Raw genomic sequence first — 22,768 nt, 5'->3', positions numbered from 1 at the left:
CATGGATGTGTTCCAATAAAACTTTATTTACAAAAGTTGGCAGCAGGCTGGATTTGGCCCATAGGCTGTAGTTTGCCAACTTTGTTTTAGATATTTTCTTTTTTCTCTCCTTCCTTTCTCTTTTCCTTCCTCCCTCCCTCCCTCCCATCCTCTCTCCTATCCTTCCTCCCTCCTTCCCTCCCTCCCTTGCTTCCTTCTCTTTCTTTGCCTTTTTAATCAACCTCCTTTGAATTTTTTTAACTCTTGTGCTAGCCAGCCTACATTCTAGGTAGGTAGGCAACAGAAATATTGGAACAGACTAATATATCTCTCATGAAATGCAGACTGAAATATTAACTATCTCTTAATTTATATGATCTGCAAATTTAGTGAATAGGCTTTCTATGGACTCATTTACTTATTCAAAAGTAATTTTAAAAATTTAATTGATTATTTTCCTATCTAGCAGGGACTGGTCTCAGCACTGTAAGACAAGCAAGGTCCCTGCCATCATGCACTTCATGTGCCAGTCTTTGATTACAGTGTTTATAAGGACTCTATTAAGTACAGAGCCCTGGAACTCATTCATGATCAGGACAATTTAGAAGCATTATTCAACAGTCAGAATTGTAAATCCTCCAAACTTCTTTCTTTTCTAGCCTCCATTTCTCCCATCTTGTCCACAAAATTGTAGGAGATTCTCTACATGTTTAAGACATGTAGAGAAATAAAGACATGTTTAACATTTGTCTTAATTTGTTGCATAGGAATCCTTGCCCAGCAAGATGTTAGGTTATTCTGGCATGGTTTTGTATTATCCCTAGCAAACCCACACTGGTGCCCAGTAATCACCTAAGTGTTTCAGAACCATTAAATATAAATAAATTCTAGATTTAAGCAATAACTATCAACAATCATTCATAAGTTCACTGCTCTGTGGCTTGAAAGATCTAACTCATAGCTTTTTCTCCATTTTGAATTCCAGGCTGCCTTTGCTGGCTGTGGTTTTCTGGCAGTTCCTCTGATTTCCCTGGTGTGTCAGTGTGGATGTACTCTGCACTTGGACTTCATGTGCTCTGCTTTCTGACTCGGAACCTGGAGAGTGACGGTCCTTTATAATCATCTCAGAGTTCTCCTCTCCTTACTAGCCTAAGCCTTTAGCTCCTTGATAAACATACTTTTCTTTCCTTTTCCCATTTAGAAATATCTCATTCATTCATCCATTCAACCAGTATTTATTGATTGTCTACTGTATGCAAGTCACTGTACCCAGCTCAGGGTCATTTTCACTGAGGAAGTAGACAAAAACAAGAGTCTTGGTTTTTGGGTTTTTTTTTTTTATTGGATTGACTTTTTCATGGGAAACTACCTGACCTGGGGATATGTGAGGAGGTTAAGGAGAAGAGTTACAAGCCCCTTGCCCAGAGTGTGTGCAGGCGAATTCATAGGAAAGTTCTTCAGTATTGGAGCATAGAGTCAGTGCCATCTAGTTCACTAAATTTCTAATAGATATTTCTGTGGGGCTCAGCCTGTGGTCAGTACTGAAGGGAAGTGTTGAGTTACAGTTTGACTTTGGCAAGACCTCCCTAAACCCCTGTAATATATCCCTTGTCTACTTTTTCAGTATTATTATGAAGTTGAAGAGATGTGATGTGTGAATCATAAAGTATTCTACAGTTACAACTGCTTATTAATTTGGTTCATTTATAATTGAGCATGTACTTCCTGAGTGCCAGGCACTCTGCCAGATGCTGGGAATAAATTAAAAGGAATATATATGATCTAGTCCCTCAATATATATGATCTGCTCTCTCAGTCAAGTAATAAGACAGACCTATGAACAGGCATCCCAGTGCAGACTGATAAATGCAAAGGTAGATGGATGTACAAAGGATATAGGTAGCACTTGTATAGGTAGTGATGCCCTCTTCCTGAGGGCAGACTGGTGTCTGGGAAGTGTCACAGGGTAAGTGACTTTGAATTGAGTCTTAAGGTTGAGTCAGAGACTGCCAGGCAGGCTAACCAGGATGGACTTTCCAGGCAGAAGGAACAACACATGCAGAGATAAGGGCTAAGTGATAGCAGGTAGAATCATCTGCCACAGTACTTAGAACAGCTAGAAGTAAGACCATAGGGGGAGGCAGGGTTCTACGTGGGAAGGACTCTGTAAGGCAATTCTAGGGAGCTCATAGTGTTTTCTAAAGGCCACTGAAGGATTTCAAGTAGAGGAATGCTCAGTTTACATTAGCAGTTTAGATGGACCATTCTTATGGGATGGGAATGAATTGGAGAGGAGAGGTTACCAATGGTTCTTAATGTTTTGATCCCTTTGAGAACTGGTTGAGAAACCATGGTCCTCTCCCTCAAAATGCACTTCTCACTTCTGGGGATTTCTAAAAGAAATATTTGGGAGTGGAGAGAAATAGATATTTGAAAAAGGAGGATATTGAGTACTCCATGGAATGTGGGAATTGATGGAAAAGGAGGCACCTGTCACCTTGGTTTCTGCTTTGGATGAACCATTGGATGAGTGGGTCTGCAATTTAAAGACATCTGGCAGCATTTGCTTGGTAGTTAAAATAATGAATGTGACTGAAACTGCTTGAGGAAAGGGGTTAAAGCAAAGGGATAGGAGGACAAGTCCCTCATTCAGGATACCAGCATTTAAGGTGTTGGGAGGAGGAACGAGGATCCAGGCAAGGAGACTGAAAGGTATTGGAGAAGTTGTGTGGTTTTCTTCTCTCAGAGAGGTGCTCTGTGTCTGTCCTGCCTGCTCAGAATGGGCAGAGCCTAGAGAGAAAAGAAACCTCTTTGTTGCTGAGGCTTTGCTATCAGCTGCCTCATTCACCATTCCTGGTGAATTGCTTCTCCTGTTTGGTATTTCTCTAGCAAGAAGCCTGCTCAGCTGGCATGTTACAGTGTCTTCCACTCTTGTCAGTGTTGGTGTTTCAGGGTAGAGAGCAGGGCTGTTGGTGCAGGTGTTAGTGCAATAAGGCTGTTGGCCTCATTGGCTGACTGTTCTGTTCTCTTCAGCTTTCGGAATGTCATCTTCAGAGGCACAGTGAGGCTTCAGAGCCAGGAAGTTATGGTTCACTTAAGCTCTGCAACCAGTCATGGGACCTTAAGCCACTTGAATTTTGGTTTTCTCATCTATAACATAGGGATGACAATACCCATCCTAAAGAGTCATTTGAATGACTAGAAATAATCGCATGTAAAGCACAGTAGCATATGATGAAGAACTTCTCTGTGGAGTTGGGTCTTTGCTCAATGAAAGGCAGGAAATTTGCCATAGAGGTACTGAGCAACTCACCACTCATGGGGTACTGACAGAGGCTGGCTGGCTGGCTGCCCATCAGGGATTCTGTAAAGGGTCATTAGATTATATTGCTTCCAGGTTCCTGTCAGCCATGTGATTTCCAAGGTTCTGGAAACTTGAGGCTTATCTTCAGAGCAAGTAATGTACTTTGAAGTAGGATTTGAGCCAGGCTTTGGATAGTGGAGAGAGGAGAAAAAAAGAAAAGATATTCTAAGCAGGGATCACGCTTGAGCAAAGGCACAGAGGGGACACATGAAGGGGAGCTTGGAGATCACAGCTACTTCTCTACCACTTCATCCCCTGATTCTGACCACATTCTATGCGGTGCCTTGAGCCCCACTCTAGGAGAGTCCCACTTGTAGCTGGCTGCTGGGTGTGGGCCCCAATCCTCAGGTGGAGGAGGCAGTAAATTAGTGGTAACAGTAAACAAGTCACCCAGTCAGGGATGCCCCTGGCTGCTTGTAAGTAACTGTTATAAACCTTGGGTGTCTGGGGCTGTCAAAAATGCACGCGAGCACTCTGAGCGCCTCTCATATACACAATTAAAACAATAAAACACGGCAGAAACGTAGCCAGAGCAGGCTGTAAATCAGCTTCTCTTCTCAGCTCCAAGTGGCGGCTAAATAAAGATGAGTTGTGCAGAAGCTGGGTTGGCACAGGGCCCTTCCTGGGATAGGGGCCTGCTTTGCCCCGCTGGACCTGCCAAGGCCAACCCTAACCCCACCCCCAGCCCGGGTGGCTCTCTTCCCATAGCTCCAAGGGCTGCAGGTCCTGGCCTGCTCCAGCTGACCTCCCCATCTCTGTGTCTTCAGATGGGGGACAGGACGATGCAAGCTGGCACATCACAGACCAGTGGACAAGTGCCCTGGAGTTCAGGAGATGGCTAGGAGTCCCCACTGGCGGTAATGGAACTGCTCTCTATAATATTTTTCCCTCTCCCCAGAACATTGCTAAGGAGTAGTCTTACCTTAGCTCATCTATTCAATATAAGTTAACACCCAGCACCCACTGCATGCCCAGCCCTACCCAGGCACAGCAGAGAGAATCTGTGCCCTTGGAGACAAATTGAAATGGGAATAATAATGGTTCCAATGACATAACGGAGAAGGCAGTGGCACCCCACTCCAGTACTCTTGCCTGGAAAATCCCATGGACAGAGGAGCCTGGTAGGCTGCAGTCCATGGGGTCACTAAGAGTCGGACACGACTGAAGTGACTTAGCAGTAAGGACATAAGAATCACCTGTCTCAGAGTCCAAAGAGTGGCTTGGCCATCACCTGTGTGACCTTGGGCAATTCTCTATATCTCTGAGCCCTGATTTTCTCATCTATAGAGAATAAGATTTTTTACACCCTAGATGTAGCGTGTCAAAAACACAGATTCCTGCCCCATTCCCAGATCCTGAGATTTTAATTCAGTGTGTCTGGGGTTGGACCTGAAATTTTGCATTTCTAACAGGCTCGCACTCTTTGAGTAGGTGATCTAGGCTATTTATGCTTGAACTGCTTTAAAAAAATTCATCTGGACCTTCTCCCTGGAAGAGACTCTTTTTTTCACTTGAAGTTTCATTCTTAGAGAGTCTGTGTGCTTAAGCATGGTATTATGGGTGTACAGAACACTTAATAGCTGTGACACCTAGGGCAATTTTCTGTACCTCTTAGAGGCTCTGTCTCCTTATATGTAAAATAAACATTAGTGGGAGAGTTAGAAGTAGTATGTTTATCCTTAGCCTAAAACCTAGAACATAGAAGGAATTCCATTAATGTAAATTTCTGTTTTTATATCATCATCATTATCGTCATCATACTCTTATAAAACTTCATTCAGTGTCTCTGACACAGTCTTCCAGTGCTTCAGTATCTCTACCACAGCCTTCAGCGGTAGCAAACTGTTATCTGTGAAGAGCTAAACATTATCTTCGAGTTCAAGGGATGGCTTGGCCATCACCGGTGTGACCTTGGGCAATTCTCTTTATCTCTCTGAGCCTTGATTTTCTCTTCTGTAGAGAATAATATATTCTATACCATAGGCTTATTACGAAGATCAAATTAAAATACTTATTAAATACTTGAGAAAATACAAGGTATCATACACATATAAGGTGCTGGCAATAATAATAATAAAGATTGATGACATGACCAAGATTATGTTTGACAAGGGTCCAGTCAGAGATGCTGATAACAAGGACTATCAGAGCTCAAAAAAGAGAATCTGTCTGAAGCTTCAGGAAATAAAATGGTATTTGAGCCTTGAAGTATAAGAAGGTTTTATAGAGCAACTGAGTTTTATAGCAACTGAGTATAAATTGTGTATAATCAGAGAAGTGTGTGAGCTTCCCTGATGGCTCAGCTAGTAAAGAATCCACTGCAGTGTGGGAAACCTGGGTTCAATCTCTGGCTTGGGAAGATCCCCTGGAGAAGGGAACAGCTACCCACTCCAGTATTCTGGCCTGGAGAATTCTGTGGACTGTATAGTCCACGGGGTCGCAAAGAGTCGGACATGACTGAGCGACTTTCACTTTCACTTTTTCAGAGAAGGGCCTATGTTATGTCCAGAATTTTCAGAGGTGGGAAATGGAAAAAATATATTTCGGGGCAGCAAGTAAATTTGTTAGGGTGAAGCATCCATACAGCAGAAGATTCATTTTAGAGGGTAATGAGCAGTAAAGGTGCTGCTTTAAAGTGAGTAGGCTGGGGCCAGATCCAGATGCTTGGACTTAACCTCTTAGGCAGAGAGGAGCCTTGCAGGTCCTAGAGGAGAGGGTACTACAGGAACTGACTCCTTCCACAGTGGAGAAGCAGGGGGAAAGTGATGGTAATAAGATGTGATGATAATAGCTGCAGCAGCAGGTTACATTTATTGGTACTTAATTTATTGCATGCTCACAGCAACCCTGTGACATAGGCACTGAGGGAAACTGAGGCAGAGAGATGATGTCAAATGCCAGCAGAACCATCTCATGCTCTCTAGAGAACCCAGCACCAATGTCAGCCAATATGTGCCCCACACTTGGCTCAAAACCTCTGATTTGTCCAAAGTCTTGGAAAATTTGGGAATCTGCCAGGCCAAAAGCTATTTGGGCAAGTTATTATTTTTAATAACGTCCCTGCCTCTTCCTCATCATTGTCAGAGCCTTGTCACACCTTCAGCACCAGTGGTTCTACATGTCATTTCTCAGCAGTGTCAGCCCCCGTAGAGTCACTCAAATGGACAATGCACTATCTATCCTTTAGGCCTTTTGGCCAACTTCAGGATTAAGTATAGCAGCTAGTTAGGTTAATTGTTTCCATCCTTTTAGCCCTCCACATCTATATATATGTTTGACTAGGAGGAGATAGACTAGTTGACATGTTTTATTAAAAATAATACATTTGATGCATTTATAAAAATAAGGCAAAAATGGGATGGGGTGGCAAAGAACTATAGTCTTGTGATTTTTAACTGATTTACATATTTTGTATATAAATGTTTTTTCATCAAAAGTTCCAAATCAGGGGTGGGTCCCACACACCACGCAAAATATATTAGAGACATTTATATGGATAGCAGGAAGGGAGACAGAGAGCTGAAATTTTCCAGGCACCCAGTGATTGATGGGGGCTGAGGCTCCCCCTGACGCTTTATTGAGTTTCCGATGATTATCTCTCGCCGAGACATTTTTTACAGATGACGGTCGAGCTGTCACAATGGACCATGGGGGAAAAAAAACCAACAATAATAACACTTTAATCTTTTTACTGCACTGCTCCCTAGTATCTCAGATTCATCTTCCCTGACGCACGCAGTTCATTATTCTGCCCCTCCCTGGATGGGAAATAAAGGGAAATAAATATATATGTAGACACACTTACCCACATACATACACACACACCAAGTGTATATAAGAGACCACCCCAGAACCAGAGAGATGCAGAATTTATTGTTCTTTTTGCAAATGTTGAGGTTTATTAGTAGAGATGCTGGGTTGGCTTGGAATTGGCTATTAATTACAGCATTTTGTATTTGTTTTTTATTGCAAGTTTTTAGCATCTTGAAGAAAAGGCAGAAGAGAGGCAAGCAGGTGTAGAGATGAGGAGCACACAGGGACCAAGTTTGGCCAACTGAGTAGCACAGCTGGCAAAGAGGACAGGCTCCTTCCTCGTATTGTGGCCCTGCCCAGAGGAGCCCCAGACCTGGAAGAACCCTGCTTTGGTCAGGATCAGCGTAGGAGCAGGGGGATGGGAGATGGTGAGCCCAGGGTAATTATAGGACAAATCACAGGGCTCTGGATACCAGGGAGGATTAGGAGAGATGGGAAGTGGTGGAAATGTTGGTGGGTCTTTGCTGCTGCTGCTGTTAAGTCGCTTCAGTCATGTCTGACTCTGTGTGACCCCAGAGATGGCAGCCCCCCACACTCCCCCGTCCCTGGGATTCTCTAGGCTAGAACACTGGAGTGGGTTGCCATTTCCTTCTCCATGGTGGGTCTCTAGCTAACAGTATAACAGATAACAGTAACAGATTCCTAAGAGTTTGCCCATGTTTAGATTTTGGTTATGTGCAGGTGAGACGTGGGCTCTGGAAAGCTCTACCTGAGTCTGTGGTCAGATGAATGTCGTAGGCCAGAGAAGATGCCACACTGACTGTCTGGGGTCACAGGCAGAGTCAGCAACCTTTCATCTTAAGGTTCCAGGCCGACCTTCCTGCTCTCCCCCTTCTCTTCCTTGGGATGAGAGAAGATGGGCTTGGGGGTCCCTCTATGGGAAGGCTGCCCTTGACGTGTCTCCAGTAGAGTAAGTGCTAGCTCAGTCTTCTCTTTAATTCATCAAACCTTTCTGACCTTTTGCTATGTGTTGGGTCTCATGTTACACTATGATTAGGTATAATGAGGTAAACAGGGTCCTGTTCTTAAGGAGAAATCTTCTAGTCTATGGGCAGGGAGCATGGTGTTTGTGAGAACCATTTTTAAGTGGGGTCTAACCCTCTAGCCACAGACCAGCCTAGATGACCATTCTCTAGATGAAGGGCAAAGAGACCTGTAAGACACAGGGTCTTTCAAGATCCTCTTTTCTACTTGGAGAGACGTATTTATGGAACACCTGCAATGCTCAAGAGTGTATGCATGAAACAGTCTGAAAATACAAAAGATTATGTAAGAGAAAATGTTAACCAATTTGATGTGGACTGCACAATACTAGAAGGCAGGAGAGGGAGATCAGTGAAAATCAGACTTCTTGAGTTGTAAAGAATGGGTAAAACATTTATCTCCTTTTGTAGATAAACAAAAGGAAGAAATAGTGAAGCTGTGGTATAGAGAACAAAGTAACAGCCTTGGAGGTAAACAAACTAGCTTGGTTATTGACTGCCACCATGACCAGAAATAAGCTACATAACCTCTCTAAGTGCCAACTTCTTTTACTAAATAAGAATGATGACAGCCTAGTGTGATTCTTTCAAGGAAAATAGTTGTAAAGTTCCTCACACAGTACCTGGCACATAGTAAGTGCTCAGTAAATGGAAGCCATTATTTTCTTATTACTCCGAGTTTTAAACACACACACACGACTCTTAGTCCTGGGATATTAGCCTTCAGAACTCACCTGTGACCCTCCACTAAGTATAAAATGGGCTGTCTGCAATGAGCCTTACCTATCCTACAGTGTTACCATAAGAGGTGGTTCTGGCCGTGGTTAGAGTGGCATCAGAAAGAGGAGAGGGGGACCGCACCGGTGGTACAGTAGTTAAGAATCCACCTGCCAGTGCAGGAGACGTGGGTTCAATCCTGTTCTGAGAAGATCCTACACGCCGTGGAACAGCTAAGCCTGTGTGCCACAACTGCTGAGCCCCTGCTCTAGAGCCTGTGAGCTGCACCTGCTGAGCACATGAGCTACAACTGCTGAAGCCCATATACCCTAGAGCCTGTGCCCTGCAGCAAGAGAGGCTGCCACAGAGAGAAGCCTGAGCACTACAAGGAGGAATAGCCACTGCTCGCTGCAACTAGAGAAAGCCCACACACAGCAACAAAGGCCTAGTGTAACCAAAAATAAATATGGTAAATACATAAATTTTTTAAAAAGAAGAGGAAAGGGCACAAGAATAAATTTATTACCATGTATTGCACCTTAAAATGGCAACCCACTCCAGTATTCTTGCCTGGAGAATCCCATGGACAGAAGGAGTCTGGCGGGCTACAGTCCATGGGGTCGCAAAGAGTCGGACAGGACTGAGCGACTTCATACACAGACACAGTACATGCCAGGCAATGTGCTCAGTTCCTTACACTTTTTAATAGAACAGCTTTATTGAGTAATTTACATACCACATAGTTTACTCATTTAAAGTGTGTAATTTTGTGGTTTATAGTATATTCACAAGAATTGTGCTGCTCTTACCACAATTTTAGAACATTTTCATCGCCCCATAAAGAAACCTCATACCCGTTATCAGTCATTCTGCACTTCTCTTAACGCTCTCTAGCTCTACACAACCAGTAATCTACTTTCTGTTTCCATAGATTTACAATTCATATAAATGGAATCATGCAATATGTGATCTTTTGTAGCTGAATTCTTTTTGACTTGTTTTCAGGGTTCGTCCGTGTTGTAGCATGTATCAATACTTCATTCCTCTTCATAGCTGAATAATATTCTATTGATGGCTATACCACATTTAGTTTATCCAGTTATCAATTGAGAGACATTTTGGTTGTTTTGACTTTTGACTATCATGAATAATGCTGCTGTGAATGTTTTTGTACCAATTTTTGTGTGAACATAGTGTTTTTTATTTTCTTGGGTGTATATCTAGGGTTGTTGGCTCATATAGTAACTCAGTACTTAGCCTTTTGAAGAACTACGAGACTGTTTTCCAAAGTGACAGCACCATTTTACATTTCCATCAGTCACGCGTGAGGGGTCCAGGTTCTCCACATCCTCAGCAGCACTTGTTACTTCCTGTCTTTTTTACTTTAACCATTCTAGTGGATGTGATGTGGTATCTCATGGTTTTGATTTGCATTTCCCTGATGACTGATGATGTTGAGCATCTTTTCATGTGCTTTTAGGCCATTTGTATATCTTCTTTGGAGAAATACTTTCTCAGATTCTTTTTCCATTTTTAAATTGGTTTTGCTGTTCAGTCTTGTGAGGTAGGGTGATGATATCTATCTTGCAGATGAGAAAACAGATTCTCAAAGATGTTAATCTGATCAAAGTTGTACAGTGAGTTTTGCTTACCAGTCTGACTGACTCTGACCTTTATGCTCTTTCTGATACATAGTGCTGCCTACTGAGGATCCCTGGTAGGATCCTTTCATGGTGGTGGGGAGTTCTCACTAGCAGGAAGGGAGGAGTTAACAGTTTATTTAGAGACATTAGGACCAGGTAGGAGAGCCTCTGAAAGTCAACAGGGGAATGTGGATATATTACAGGTTACAGAACAGGGGAGGATATTTTAGTTTGAAAATTACATGTTAGTTTGTACCGTTTCCTAGGTATAGTCACTTCCTGCGCCCTTCACTGTATCACATCATTTCAATGTTCACAGCAATACAATCTATAGATATCAGTGCTCCCATTTTATCAGGGAGAAATTTGAAGCTCAGAGGTCTGGAATAATTTTCCAGCATCACCAAAGTTTAGAATCCAGGTCTTTCCACCTCAGTATTCTGAGCTCTTCCCTTTCAGTGATACTTCGTAAAAGATTCTTTCAGTGTTACTTGCAGCATTTGTAAGCTCTTCAGGGCAGGGCCTCTTTATTGCCATGGCCCAGCCCATGGAAAGTATGCAATACTTTGCTGGATAAACAAGGAAACAGACTAGAATATATGGTACAGGAAGACCTAATTTAAGTTGGATTTTGGCAGGGAGAGGCAGTTTGAGTGAGACATTAGAGGTCTCCAGTATCCCGAGACTTGGTGTCTTAGGGGGCTTTGCTTTAACTTTCTACACATGGGATTTGGGAAGAACATTCTGGTGCCCAGACATCCTTGGCTTCCCTAGAGTGGAATCAGGCATTTGGAAATGGGATGGGTTTGGCCAGCCTTGCATCTTTCTTGTGATTATGGTTTCAGTGTGTCTGCCCTCTGATGCCCTCTCGCAACACCTACAGTCTTACTTGGGTTTCTCTTTCCTTGGACTTGGGGTATCTCTTCATGGCTGCTCCAGCAAAGCACAGCCGCTGCTCCTTACCTTGGACGAGGGGTATCTCCTCACCGCCGCCCCTTCTGACCTTGAATGTGGAGTAGCTCCTCTCGGCCCTCCGCTTCTTGGACGTGGGGTTGCTCCTCCCAGCTGCTGCCCCTGGCCTCGGGCGTGGGGTTGCTCCTCCCAGCCGCTGCCCCGGGCCTCGGGCGTGGGGTAGCTCCTCCCGGCTGCCATCCCTGAGAATTAGAATGCGAAGGGCCCTCAGAGACTAGTCCAGTGCTTCTTACAAGTTACCCACATGATTCTCATGCCACTAAAGTTTATGAACCATGGATGTGAGAAAAACTCCTCACTTTAAAAATAAGGAATCTGGGACATGGAAGGATTGAAATACATAGCAAGTTTAGTGGAAACCATTTTTAAATCCAATTCACTTTTCTCCTGGTCTTTTGTTCTTGCTGTTCCCCATGCTGCTTAATTTGTCAACAAAAACTGTTGCCTGCCTATAGCTTTCAGAACAGAGTCCAAACCCCTTTCAGGATCAGGCCTCTGTCTGCCTGGGCAACCTCATCTGCGCCCATTGCTCCACCCGCCTTCATTCAGCATTCCAGGTTCATTGGAGAACCAGTTTCTTGTACAGACAGGTAATGCAATTTCACCCACTGTCATTTGCAAACACCACTTCCTTTCCTGGAATGCTCTTCTCTACCTCGTCCTCCAGACAGTTTCTGCCTGGGGAGATTCCTCCCCAAGCCGCCTAACATGTGTCCGTCTTTGCTGCCACCAGACCGTGTGCACACATGCCTCTCATAACATTCACTGTGCTGAGGTGCTCAGTGGTGGCATGCTCCAGGGCAGGGGGTGAATGAGGGCTCCTCTGTGCTCATGGCTGAAGCTGCATGAAATACTGAAGTGATGCTGGGTGGGATACATATAAAAAATGTTATGAACTAGTTTCTGTCATCCATGAGGAAACTGGGGAGTCAGAAGGGAAATTATAACCCAAAAAGGTATTACACAAAGTGTTGTAGACAATAAACAAACAAGTAGTAAAGTAGTAAATAGATACACGCGATCAGCATGACAGGCTTCCAGAGCAGAGCTGGGGGGACAGGACCTCCTGGAAGATAAGGCCTTGAATTGGACTTTGAAGAACAGGGAGGGCTTAGAGAGGAAGGAGAGCCATCCAGGCTGGGCAAGGGAATGAAAAGCCTTGCCTGCCCCAGGAACAGTCATCCAGTGCAAGGAGTCCCCCTCTTGACCCATCCCCTGGCTAAAAACAAGCACAACAGTGCCCGCAGAAGCTGAGGAGGCAGCTTGGTGATGCACTAGGAGTGAGGATTTGGCAAGGTAGTAGATACAGAACACCTCATGGGAAGGAAGCTGAGAGCCCAGAGGCTTCCTCCTGGAGACTCTCAATAAGAACTTAGCTTAGTCCCTGAGCTTCATGCCAGGTGGGCTGATGCTGGGGTATGTGAGGATTGAGCCTGTGGGCACTGGCAGAAGCTGTGCAATATGGAAGATGGAGCCAGGCCGGCTCAGGACCGATTAGCCATCTGAGTTGGGCAGGCCACCCAGCCTCTTTACTTCTGTCTCCTCCTCTGTTCAATAGAATAGTACTTGACCTGTCTGTCTTAGGCTGACCTGGGGTGAGGGGACAATTGCCTTGAAGTGCTGTCTAAACCCTTAAGTGCTGCACAAATGTAAGGGTTCTCCTCATGTTCATCAGGTTAGTCATAAAGGTTCCCCCTCATGGAGACATGCTCCTATTTTTAAAGGCACTCCATGGCAGTAGATGACATGAGTTCCTGGGTGTGGCACGTTGCCTTTCCTCCTCACAAGGCAATGACAGTAAAGCTTTTGTTACTGGGAGACAACTCATTTTGCCTCACTTAGCTTTTTTCAAAGTCTCCTCCAATAGACTTAGCAATGTGAGGACAAGAACCATGTGTGATTCACTTTTGTATCCCCAGTGCTGACCCCGGGGGAGGAAGCAGCATTACTACATGTTTGTAATATTTTTTAAAATCTGTTATCAGATTTGATTCTCATTTAATATTCAAATTATTGCTTGTCATGCCCATTTTACAGGTAGAAGACCTTAGTAAGTAGCAGATCTAAGATTTCAGGACTGTGTGAGTCCTTTACCTTTGATTACTGTTTCTCATCATGTGAAACAGTGATTTGGGGGCAGAGGGGCGTTGTCTTGTTTTGTTTTGCAGTTTCAGCAGTGCTAGCCCACTCCAGTGTTCTTGCCTGGAGAATCCCAGGCACGGGGGAGCCTGGTGGGCTGCCGTCTATGGGGTCACACAGAGTCGGACACGACTGAAGCGACGCAGCAGCAGCAGCAGCAGCAGCTAGTGGTCAAGCTATAGGGAGGGCTTTGGGGACCCCTTTCACCTCTCCTGACTCCTTGACACTGCTGAGTGCAGGAAATCCTGCTGTGTGTACATCAGCTGCACACCTGCCAAGGCCCCCAGGCTGACCCTGGCCACAGCACCCCAGCATAGACTTTGCACCTCAAAAGGCAGAGGTGGGAACAGAAGGATGACAAAGTAATACTGTGTCATTCTCTCTGTGGCCACAGGGGTGAAGGGACAGGGATGGCTGGCCTGGAGGGGAAGCAGGAGCTTGAGCCCGTCTCCCCCTGTGCTGGAGATGGGCTGGTGGATGTCTTTGTTGGGAAGGGGATGGTTCACTGGTTGAGGACCAGCTGTACACACTGGGCCTCAAAAGACCACCGTGGTGGCCAGCTGGTGAGCTGGCCCTGAATGAGTCACTTTAGCTTCTGTGGGTTTGCTTCCTCTTTCTCCACAAGAGCAAGTAAGAATGTGAGGGCGTATGCTGCACACACCTCCTCTTTCCCACCTTTAGACACTTTTTTTTTCTGATAGAGATCTAATGATCTGGGGGTTTCAGTAAGATCTCCTGGGACAGGGCTTCTAAAGCTGGGTGACAAGGGGAAAAGAGCTTACTGCTAAGAACACAAAATGGGTCTAGCCAACCTGGACAGGGTCCTAGTTCCACCACTGACTGGCTGTGCACCTTGCTCTATTTCAGCTTCCCCATCTGTAAAACGGGGAGAGTGAACTTCCACCTCACAGGGTCGTTCTGAAGTAAATAAGTAAAGGGAATGCTTTATATGTTGTTACGCACTGTTCAGTTCCAGAGTGTTCCATGGAACACCAGTGCTGCAGGATTTTAACGGGGTGGGTGGAGAGGCTGCCAAACATAAAACTGCTGAGTAATAACCAAATTAGGGCTTCTCTGGTGGCTCAGTGGTAAAGAATAGACCTGCCAATGCAGGAGATGTGGGTTCGATCCCTGGGTCAGGAAGACCCCCTAGAGAAGGAAATGGTATCCCACTCTAATGTTCTTGCCTGGGAAAATCCCATGGACAGAGGAGCCTGGTGGGCTACAATCCATGTGGTCACAAAAGACATAGCAACTAAACACCACCACCAAATTAAATAGATGGTTCTTACTCAGAACTGTGCCTCTTGGAGGGGAAAAGTGTATGCAGAAATTCCCAGACCTTTTATTGTAGAGAGAGTACACTTTTGGAAGCATAAGACTAGACAGTAGGGATAATAACTGACAGTGGCTAAGAGGTACTCTTAGGTCCTGTTCCAAGCCCCTTTACTCACAGTGTCTCATTTAATCCTTATGATATCCCATGAGAGAACATGTTAATCATCTCTACTTACAGGTAAAGAAACTTGGCACAGAGAGGTTAAGTAAGTTACCCAAGATTACACAGTCAGTAAAGTGAGAACTGGGACCCAAACACAAGTGATCTGGCTCCAGAGCTCACTTATTTAACAGCTATACTCTCCTTCCTCCATTAAATACTGTTGGCTGGTGGTATTATTATTATTCCAAAACAAGGTAATAGTAGGGCCTTAATTATGTATTATGTATGCATTTGCTGATTCAACAAGTGTTTGTCAAGCATATATTTGTGGCCAGACACTGGGGGTATAACTGTGGGGAAGACAGTCACACTTCCTTTCCTCATTGTGCTTTTGGTTTAGTGGGTAACATAGTCAGGTAATCAGGTGATTGCAATGGAATGGGTAATATATACTGTAATTGGGAGACGCCTGAAGTGCTAGGGAAGCTCTTGCGAGGAATAACTACCTCAAACTTAGCAAGAATCACTGGAGGAAGTGACTTTTAATCAGAGGCCTAAAAGTGAATTGAAGTTAGTCAATTGATGGCGTGAGAGAGAGGGAAATGTTCCAGGCAGTGGAATAGTATTTGCAAAAGCTCAGAGGCTAGAAAGAGCATTAGGAAGGGGATGGTGAGATGAGACCTCAGAGGGGAGCAGGGACTCTCTTCATAGACATTCCTTATTAGCTGGGCTGTGACACTGCCACTATGCTGATGTTTGTCCCTGAACCAAATAGCCCAGCTGTGCCCCTTGAGTTCTTGTGCTTTTTATGGTAAGCATCCCATGTATAACTCTGTCTCACACTTATGATTTGTCCGTTCAGTGGTCTGATTCTTGCATCAGATGTTAACTTCTTAGAGTCAAGAAGGGTATCTTGTTCATTAGTATATCTCCAGAAGCTTCCACCATGCATGGTGTTCATTAAGAATACAATTTGAATGGATGATATCTTTTCTTTGTAAAATGGGTTATACCCTTCCTGCTTTCTTGAACCAACTGTCCCTTTTCCTCATGTTCATCACTGTATCTAGCAGTTAATGTCCTGTGTGGCAATTCAGTGGTGCCCTACTGGCTCTTGAGGTACTGTACTCTCTGGCTTCCTCTTTCAGGTTTTTGTTGTACTGTTATTTTCCCTCCCCGCCTGGTGAGCTCTGGACTGTGATCCACATACTTGATTCTGAAAACTTCTTCCCAGCCTTCTAGTTTGCTTCTTCTAATCTGCAGTAGGCTGGAAACAAAATCCCTTGCCATGATTTGATAAGACTGTTCTCAACTAAGAGTTTGAGTTAATCTTTGAGTTAGGTCCTAAAGTTAGGTCCTGCATGAGAAACATGCAGATACCATTGTACATTGGACATATATATTAGCTAATCAGAGGCCTTCTTCCTGTTTACCCTACTCCAGGAAAGGTCAGATAACACTCCAGGGGTGGGGGTCATCAGTTGGGAGAGCCTCTGGTGCAGAAGAGCTGATGGACCACTGATTCACCAGACCATAAGGAAGTATGGTCTGTTCTCCAGTTACATACTCCAACAACTTCATTTTGACCAAACATTTGAAATACTACCACCTAAGCCATCTTACCTGGGTGTTATCTACAAACCTCAGGCCGATCTCTGTTAGGGCAGGTTCCATAGAGAGTATGCTGGCACCTTCACTTGAGCAGGGAAAGAAGAGAGAGTGTAAGCCAAGGCTAGGACCAGAACATCTGGGCTCTGATTCCTTCATTTGCAAAATGAGGGTGAAAGCATGATGTGATGGGGAAATAGCGTGAGGACTCAGATTAGACCTGGGCTCTAATCCTCATGCAACCACTTATTAACTGTATGACCTCTGTACTTTAGCTTTCTCATCTATAAAACGAGAATTATAATGCCTGTTTCCCTGGTGGCTCAGTCAGTAAAGAATCTGCCTGCAATGCAGGAGACCAAGGTTCAATCCCTGGATTGGGAAGATACCCTGGAGAAGAAAATGGCAACCCACTCCAGTATTCTTCTCTGGAGAATCCCATGGACAGAGGAGCCTGACGGGCTACATCCATGGGGTCATAAGGAATCAAACATGATTGAGCGGGTAAGCAACAAGCACTATATAAAGTAGTTAGGGGAATTACATAGATTGTGTGAAATGACCATGTCAGCCAAAGAGCAGAGAAGGTCAGTGGTTGTTCTTCAGTTGTTCATTTGTGTCCAGCTCTTTGCGACACCGTGGACTGCAGCACTCCAGGTTTCTCTGTCCTTCACCATCTTCTGGAGCTTGCTCAAACTCCTGTCTATTAAATCGGTGATGCCATCCAACCATCTCATCCTCTGTCATCCCCTTCTCCTCCTGCCTTCAATTTTTCCCAGCATCAGTGTCTTTTCTAACGAGTCAGCTCTTTGCATCAGGTGACCAAAGTATTAGAGCTTCAGCATCAATCCTTCCAATGAATATGCGGGATTGATTTCCTTTAGGATTGACTGGTTTGATCTCTTTGCAGTCCAAGAGATTCTCAGGAGTCTTCTCCAACACCACGGTTCAAAAGCATCAATTCCTTGGCACTCAGCCTTCTTTATGGTCCAACTCATATCCATATGTGACTACTGGAAAAATCATAGCTTTAACTAGATGGACCTTTGTTGGTGAAATAATGTCTCTGCTTTTTAATAAACTGTCTAGGTTTGTTGTTGCTTTTCTTCCAAGGAGCAAGCATCTTTTAATTTCGTGGCTGTGGTCACCATCTGCAGTGATTTTGGAGCCCAAGAAAATTGTCACTGTTTCCATTGTTTCCCATCTATTTGCCATGAAGTGATCTAGGTGAAATCTCTGTTAGGTTTAGGAAGAAGCGTGACAGTCTGCTGGCTTTTCAATAGGAAGTTCAGTTTTGTAGGAGGGGGAAATGCATAAACTCCGTTCCAAGACATCTTGGAAAAGAATGGCTTAAGAATTGTCTGGTGCTTTTGACTACATAGGCAAGGTTCTCTCTTGACTGAATTACATGCCTTTATCCAGTAGGAAGTAGGAGGAGCCTGCCCTCTGCAGGCCCTGTGCCGTGGACTCAGGGAGGAGCAGGTACAAGTAGGTAGGACCCAAATTCCACCTCCAGTGAACTAAGCTCAGGAAGGAACATAAGGCAAGTACACTGATAATTTCTACATGAGGCAGAAAGAAACCCCATCACCTTCACAGGATAGATATTGTTCTGTAGGGTCTTAGTTCCCAAGGAAAGGCCCCAGAATTTAAGTAGCCTTCCAAATATTGTCCATACTGGGACTGTTGAGGACAGCAAGCATAAGTCGTGACTATCCCGATGAACAGGCACATGTGTGATCAGTAACCCAGAGGGTCCTGTAAAGTGATGCAACTGATTTTAGGTTCTTTTGTATCAATTTAGAGAGAGAGAGTCACTAATAAAAACACTTGAGTGAGCCTAGGGGTTTTTGGTTCTTTGACACATGCAATACTTGTTCTTTCTGCCTTTAAAAAATGCTCGCAGTACATTTTATTAAGGGAAAAAAGGCAGATTACAAAATTGCAATATATTAATTCCAAATTTGTAAGATATACATGTAGGATATATATGCAGGTATCTTCTATCTACTAATGTCCATATCAATATCAATATAGATATCAGAGGACATATACCAGAATATTAAATGCCATTTCTCAAATTGCTGAGATAATCATGCTTTTTCTCCTTTATACTTTCCTGTAGTTTCAAATTCTTAATGGCTTTTATAAATTTAAAAATCCTTTACAAAATATTAAATATTAGATTGTAAACATCTTCAGAGCACAGAGGAGGCATGTTACTGTTCTGCTGAGAACACCCTCTGTCTGCCTCCTGATTTGCCCTCTGTCTTGCCCTTGCCTGCTTTTCTTCACCCTTCAAGACTCTCATCTTTTGAGATCCTTTCTTCATGCCCAAATTGAGCTAAGCTCCCTTCTGGCTTTTTATATCATCCTGTTATATAATAGCATTTATCTCAGGCAATACTGTAAACATCAGTTTATTGTCTGCCTCCTTTGTCAGGTTAGGTTAGGGACCATATCTGATTCATTTCTATGTCCCCAAACGAATCTTATCACATAATAGATGTCAGTAAACCTATGTGGAATTAACCGGGCTCTGTTTTTCTTCCTCTTTCCCAGCACAGATGGCCAGGCACATAGTAGGTGCCATTATTTGTTTATTAAGGAAGTAGATGAGTGAATGAGGGAATAAAAATGCCAAGAGGAAGAAAGTGAAATTGGTGGCTCTTGGCATTTGTTGCTAATGAAAGGGTTTGTGTTGCTGTCCCCCTAGTCCTGGTCACCCGAGAGGATGACTTCAACAACCGGCTGAACAACCGCGCCAGCTTCAAGGGTTGCACAGCCCTACACTATGCTGTCCTCGCTGATGACTACCGGACCGTCAAGGAGCTGCTTGATGGAGGTGAGAGCATGGGTGAGTGGGGCGGAGGGCTTAGTCGGCAGGAAGTGTGGACTTAGCTGCCTCTCTCCTCCAGGAATGCCAAGCTTCCCCAAAGCCGTGTTGCCCTCCCAGACTGGAAAGCCTCAAAGCTGCCTGTACTCTGTGACAGTGGCCACGTGCATGCGGGATTCACCCTCATGTGGCTGGAGTGTGTTCTTTGCCTACGGTTGTGTGGTGTACCATGCCATCCTTCCTGAACGTTCATGCTCTGAGTTTTGCTTGTTGCGTTCCCCAAAAGTATCCTCTCTTCTACCCTGTGTCCTCCAGAGCAGGACTGGTGGACCAAGGGGGGAGAGCCTTCAAATCTCTACTAACCTCAGACTCAAAAGACATCCACCTTGATCCCCCTGCCCCACCCCAGTCTAAATCAGGCCTCTTCCATCACTCTGGTTCATTGCACCCTATTCTTTTTCCATGGTTGCACTTGCTGCAATCTTGAATTTTGTGTGTGTGTGTTCAGTAGCCTTCTCCCTAACTTGACTCTGAGCTCTCTGAGGGCGAGAACTATGGCTGATTCATTCTAGCACCTGACATAGTACCTAACACACAGTAAACACTCAATAAATCTTTATCAAATGTTTGACTACCCTTCTTTTGGAGAGCACTGATGTATTGGAGGGATAATACATACCATCCCCATACTCAGACTGGTCTGGTCCTGTCCAGATCTGGTACCTGCCAGAGGCCTCCCAGGCAGTCACTTGCCCTTATCTTACTCCAGCCTCTCCTTTGGAGAGCGAGGAAAGCATCCTGCGAGGATGCATGGTGCCCAGGCCCCTGAGTTGGTATGGCACTATGGCACTGACTTCCTGTTTTATGCCTTCACTGCACTTTTTGAAGGTTTAGGGACCCTCTCTTGGGCCTGGACACCAAGGCATTCCTTGTCAGTGGTCATTCTTCATAGAACCTGGGAGCTCGAAGGATCTTTGGAAGTCCTCCAGTTTACCTGATTGCCCACCCTCTCTCCTCCTGGCAGAAACCTCTCCAGCAGCTAGCTGGCTGGTCTTTCTTTGAAGTCTCTCAGAGACTGAGGGAACCCTCCTTCTTCCCTGGGAGCCCATTCCATTTTAATTCTGCTGTGACTGGTTTAAATAGATTCTTTTAAGTAGGTATGATTTTCTTAGTATCTTCTGCCAGCTGTCCTCTGCAGTCAATCACTGTTTCAAAACCCCATCTTCAAATAAAGTACTTTCAGCCCTAGAATCTTCGCCTCTCTAGCCCAGTGTCCCCATATCATCTTCTAGTGTTTGTGATTGGACTGGAAGGGTTTCCCAGTAATCCTCAAGTCCTACCACCTTCCATCCACCACAGTCACACTGACTTAAGACCCAGGCCTAGCCCATAGCCACAGCCTACAAGGGACCTGCCCCAGTGCAGCCAGTGTGCACCTTGGTCTGGGAATGAACACTGCGAGGGGCAGCACTGCTCACGGATATGGTGACAGCATCTAGGATGACTGGTGCTTTTGGAGCAAGAACTCACTGTTTACAGGAGCAGAGACTTAGAAAACGTCCCCAAGTAACATGCTACTCACTTTGTCCTTTGGAAAGCTCTCCAAAGAGAGACATTTGTAGCTAAGAATTAGAACGTTCACTATGGGGCTTCTCTCTGCCGTGCCTTAAAATCAATCAATACCCCCAGCTATTGTCCAGTGGTTTACATTCCCCACTTCCCATCAGCCCCTAAATGGACAAGAAACTCATTCTACAAAGAGTCCCTCTCCCCAGCCTTGCAGATCGAACACCTTTAAAATGAAGAAGCACGGGCCTTTTATGAAACACCCCACCCTTACCCCCCAGGCCAAGGCTGGCCATTTGAGCCGTTCCAGGGGCATGGTTCCTGCCTGTTGACTTGGAACAGATGCCCTTAGCCCCCATCTTTACACTTCACCCACCTGCCTTTTTACCCAGAATCCATTTACACCCCCTGCCCTAGCCTCCCAGCCTCAATGGCCAAAACTATTAACCCACCGATTTCTCCCTTTCCGACCTGAACAAGTGGCCATCCCTCAGGGCCTGCAGGCTTGCCAACTTCTGACCTCCCTCCCCCCTTGACCTCTCTTGGTCTGCTTGTGTGTGTGACCAGCCAACCGAGAGGCAGGATCCTGTTCCCTTGTCCTAGGGGCTCTTGCCAGTAACATTTCCAAAGTTTCTGACCTCAGCTGACCTCCAGAAGGTTTCAGGGAGGGCAGCCCCTGATTTCCTGACCGTCCAGCTTTTTCAGCCTATATTTGCCACTGGCTTTGCTGCAGCACCTTAGAGACTTTCTCTGTGAGACCCAAAGCAGGCCTAGACATGGGGCCAGCCTGTGCTCATGGGATCCACACACAACTCTTGTCCTTAAAATTGCTCAGTCCACAAGGATTTAGGGCCCCCAGATCTTAGAGGGTTGGAGCTAGAGGGGGCAGCCGCACTCGCCCTCTGATCAGCAGTCCCCACATGAGAGCTGGGGGAGGTCCAGGCAGCAGCAGCAGTCTGGTAATGTGGGAGGTTCTCTGACCCCTTAAGAGGCAGCATGGAGTAATAAACAGGGCTTTAGAGTCAGGCCAGCCTGGGTTTGAATCCCAGCTCCCCCACCTACTAGCTCTGTTGGCTTAGACATGTTACCTTATCTCTCTAAGCCTCAGTTTTCTTGTCTGTAAAATAACAGCTGGGAGGGGCTTTCCTGGGGTCCAGTGGTTAAGAATCCACCTTGCAATGCAGAGGACATGGGTTTGATCCCTGGGTCAGGAAGATCCCATGTACTGTGGAGCAACTAAGCCCATGCACCACAGCTGCTTAACCAGCACTCTAGAGCCCCTGAACTGCAACTACTGAAGCCCACACACCTAGAGCCCATGCTCTATGAGAGAAGCCACTGTGGTGAGAAGCCCCCACACTGCAACAAAGAGTAGCCCCCGCCCACCACAGTTAGAGAAAGCCTGCATGCAGTAGTGAAGACCCACCACAGCCAAATGAGTAAATAACATCTGGGAAGCATCACAGGGATTAGTGGGCGTGAGGATTAGTGATGACGTCTGTAAAGGTCCCAAGTACAGATAGATTCTCCATGATTGTGTAAAGAAATCAAATGCTCACCCTGGCAGCTATAATCCCATTCCTTCCCCATGAAATCTGTACTCCTATCTAAGACTTCTTAATTCTGTTTCTGCCTACAGCTTCTCCACCCTGCCCAAAACACCATCATACTCCCTCTCTTCTCAGCTTAGATCCTCTAAGGAAGCCT

General features: G+C 45.1%; 1 protein-coding gene across 2 annotated transcripts in view; it reads left to right on the top strand.

The window, feature by feature from the left end:
• Window positions 1-22,768, top strand: part of CLPB (ClpB caseinolytic peptidase B homolog (E. coli)) — a 143,312-nt gene that overhangs the window by 59,329 nt on the left and 61,215 nt on the right. The window contains exons 5-6 of one of the 2 annotated variants that reach the window (XM_010849494.1): window positions 4,111-4,200; window positions 19,376-19,504. In XM_010849494.1, the coding sequence (XP_010847796.1) occupies window positions 4,111-4,200; window positions 19,376-19,504 (219 nt within the window). The remainder of the gene's footprint in view (window positions 1-4,110; window positions 4,201-19,375; window positions 19,505-22,768) is intronic. The other variant, XM_010849493.1, reaches the window with a different exon arrangement.

This window comes from Bison bison, unplaced genomic scaffold (genome assembly GCF_000754665.1).
Source record: "Bison bison bison isolate TAMUID 2011002044 unplaced genomic scaffold, Bison_UMD1.0 scf7180017864284, whole genome shotgun sequence".
NCBI classification, from domain to species: Eukaryota; Metazoa; Chordata; class Mammalia; order Artiodactyla; family Bovidae; genus Bison; species Bison bison.
This window is presented reverse-complemented; position numbering and strand designations above follow the sequence as displayed.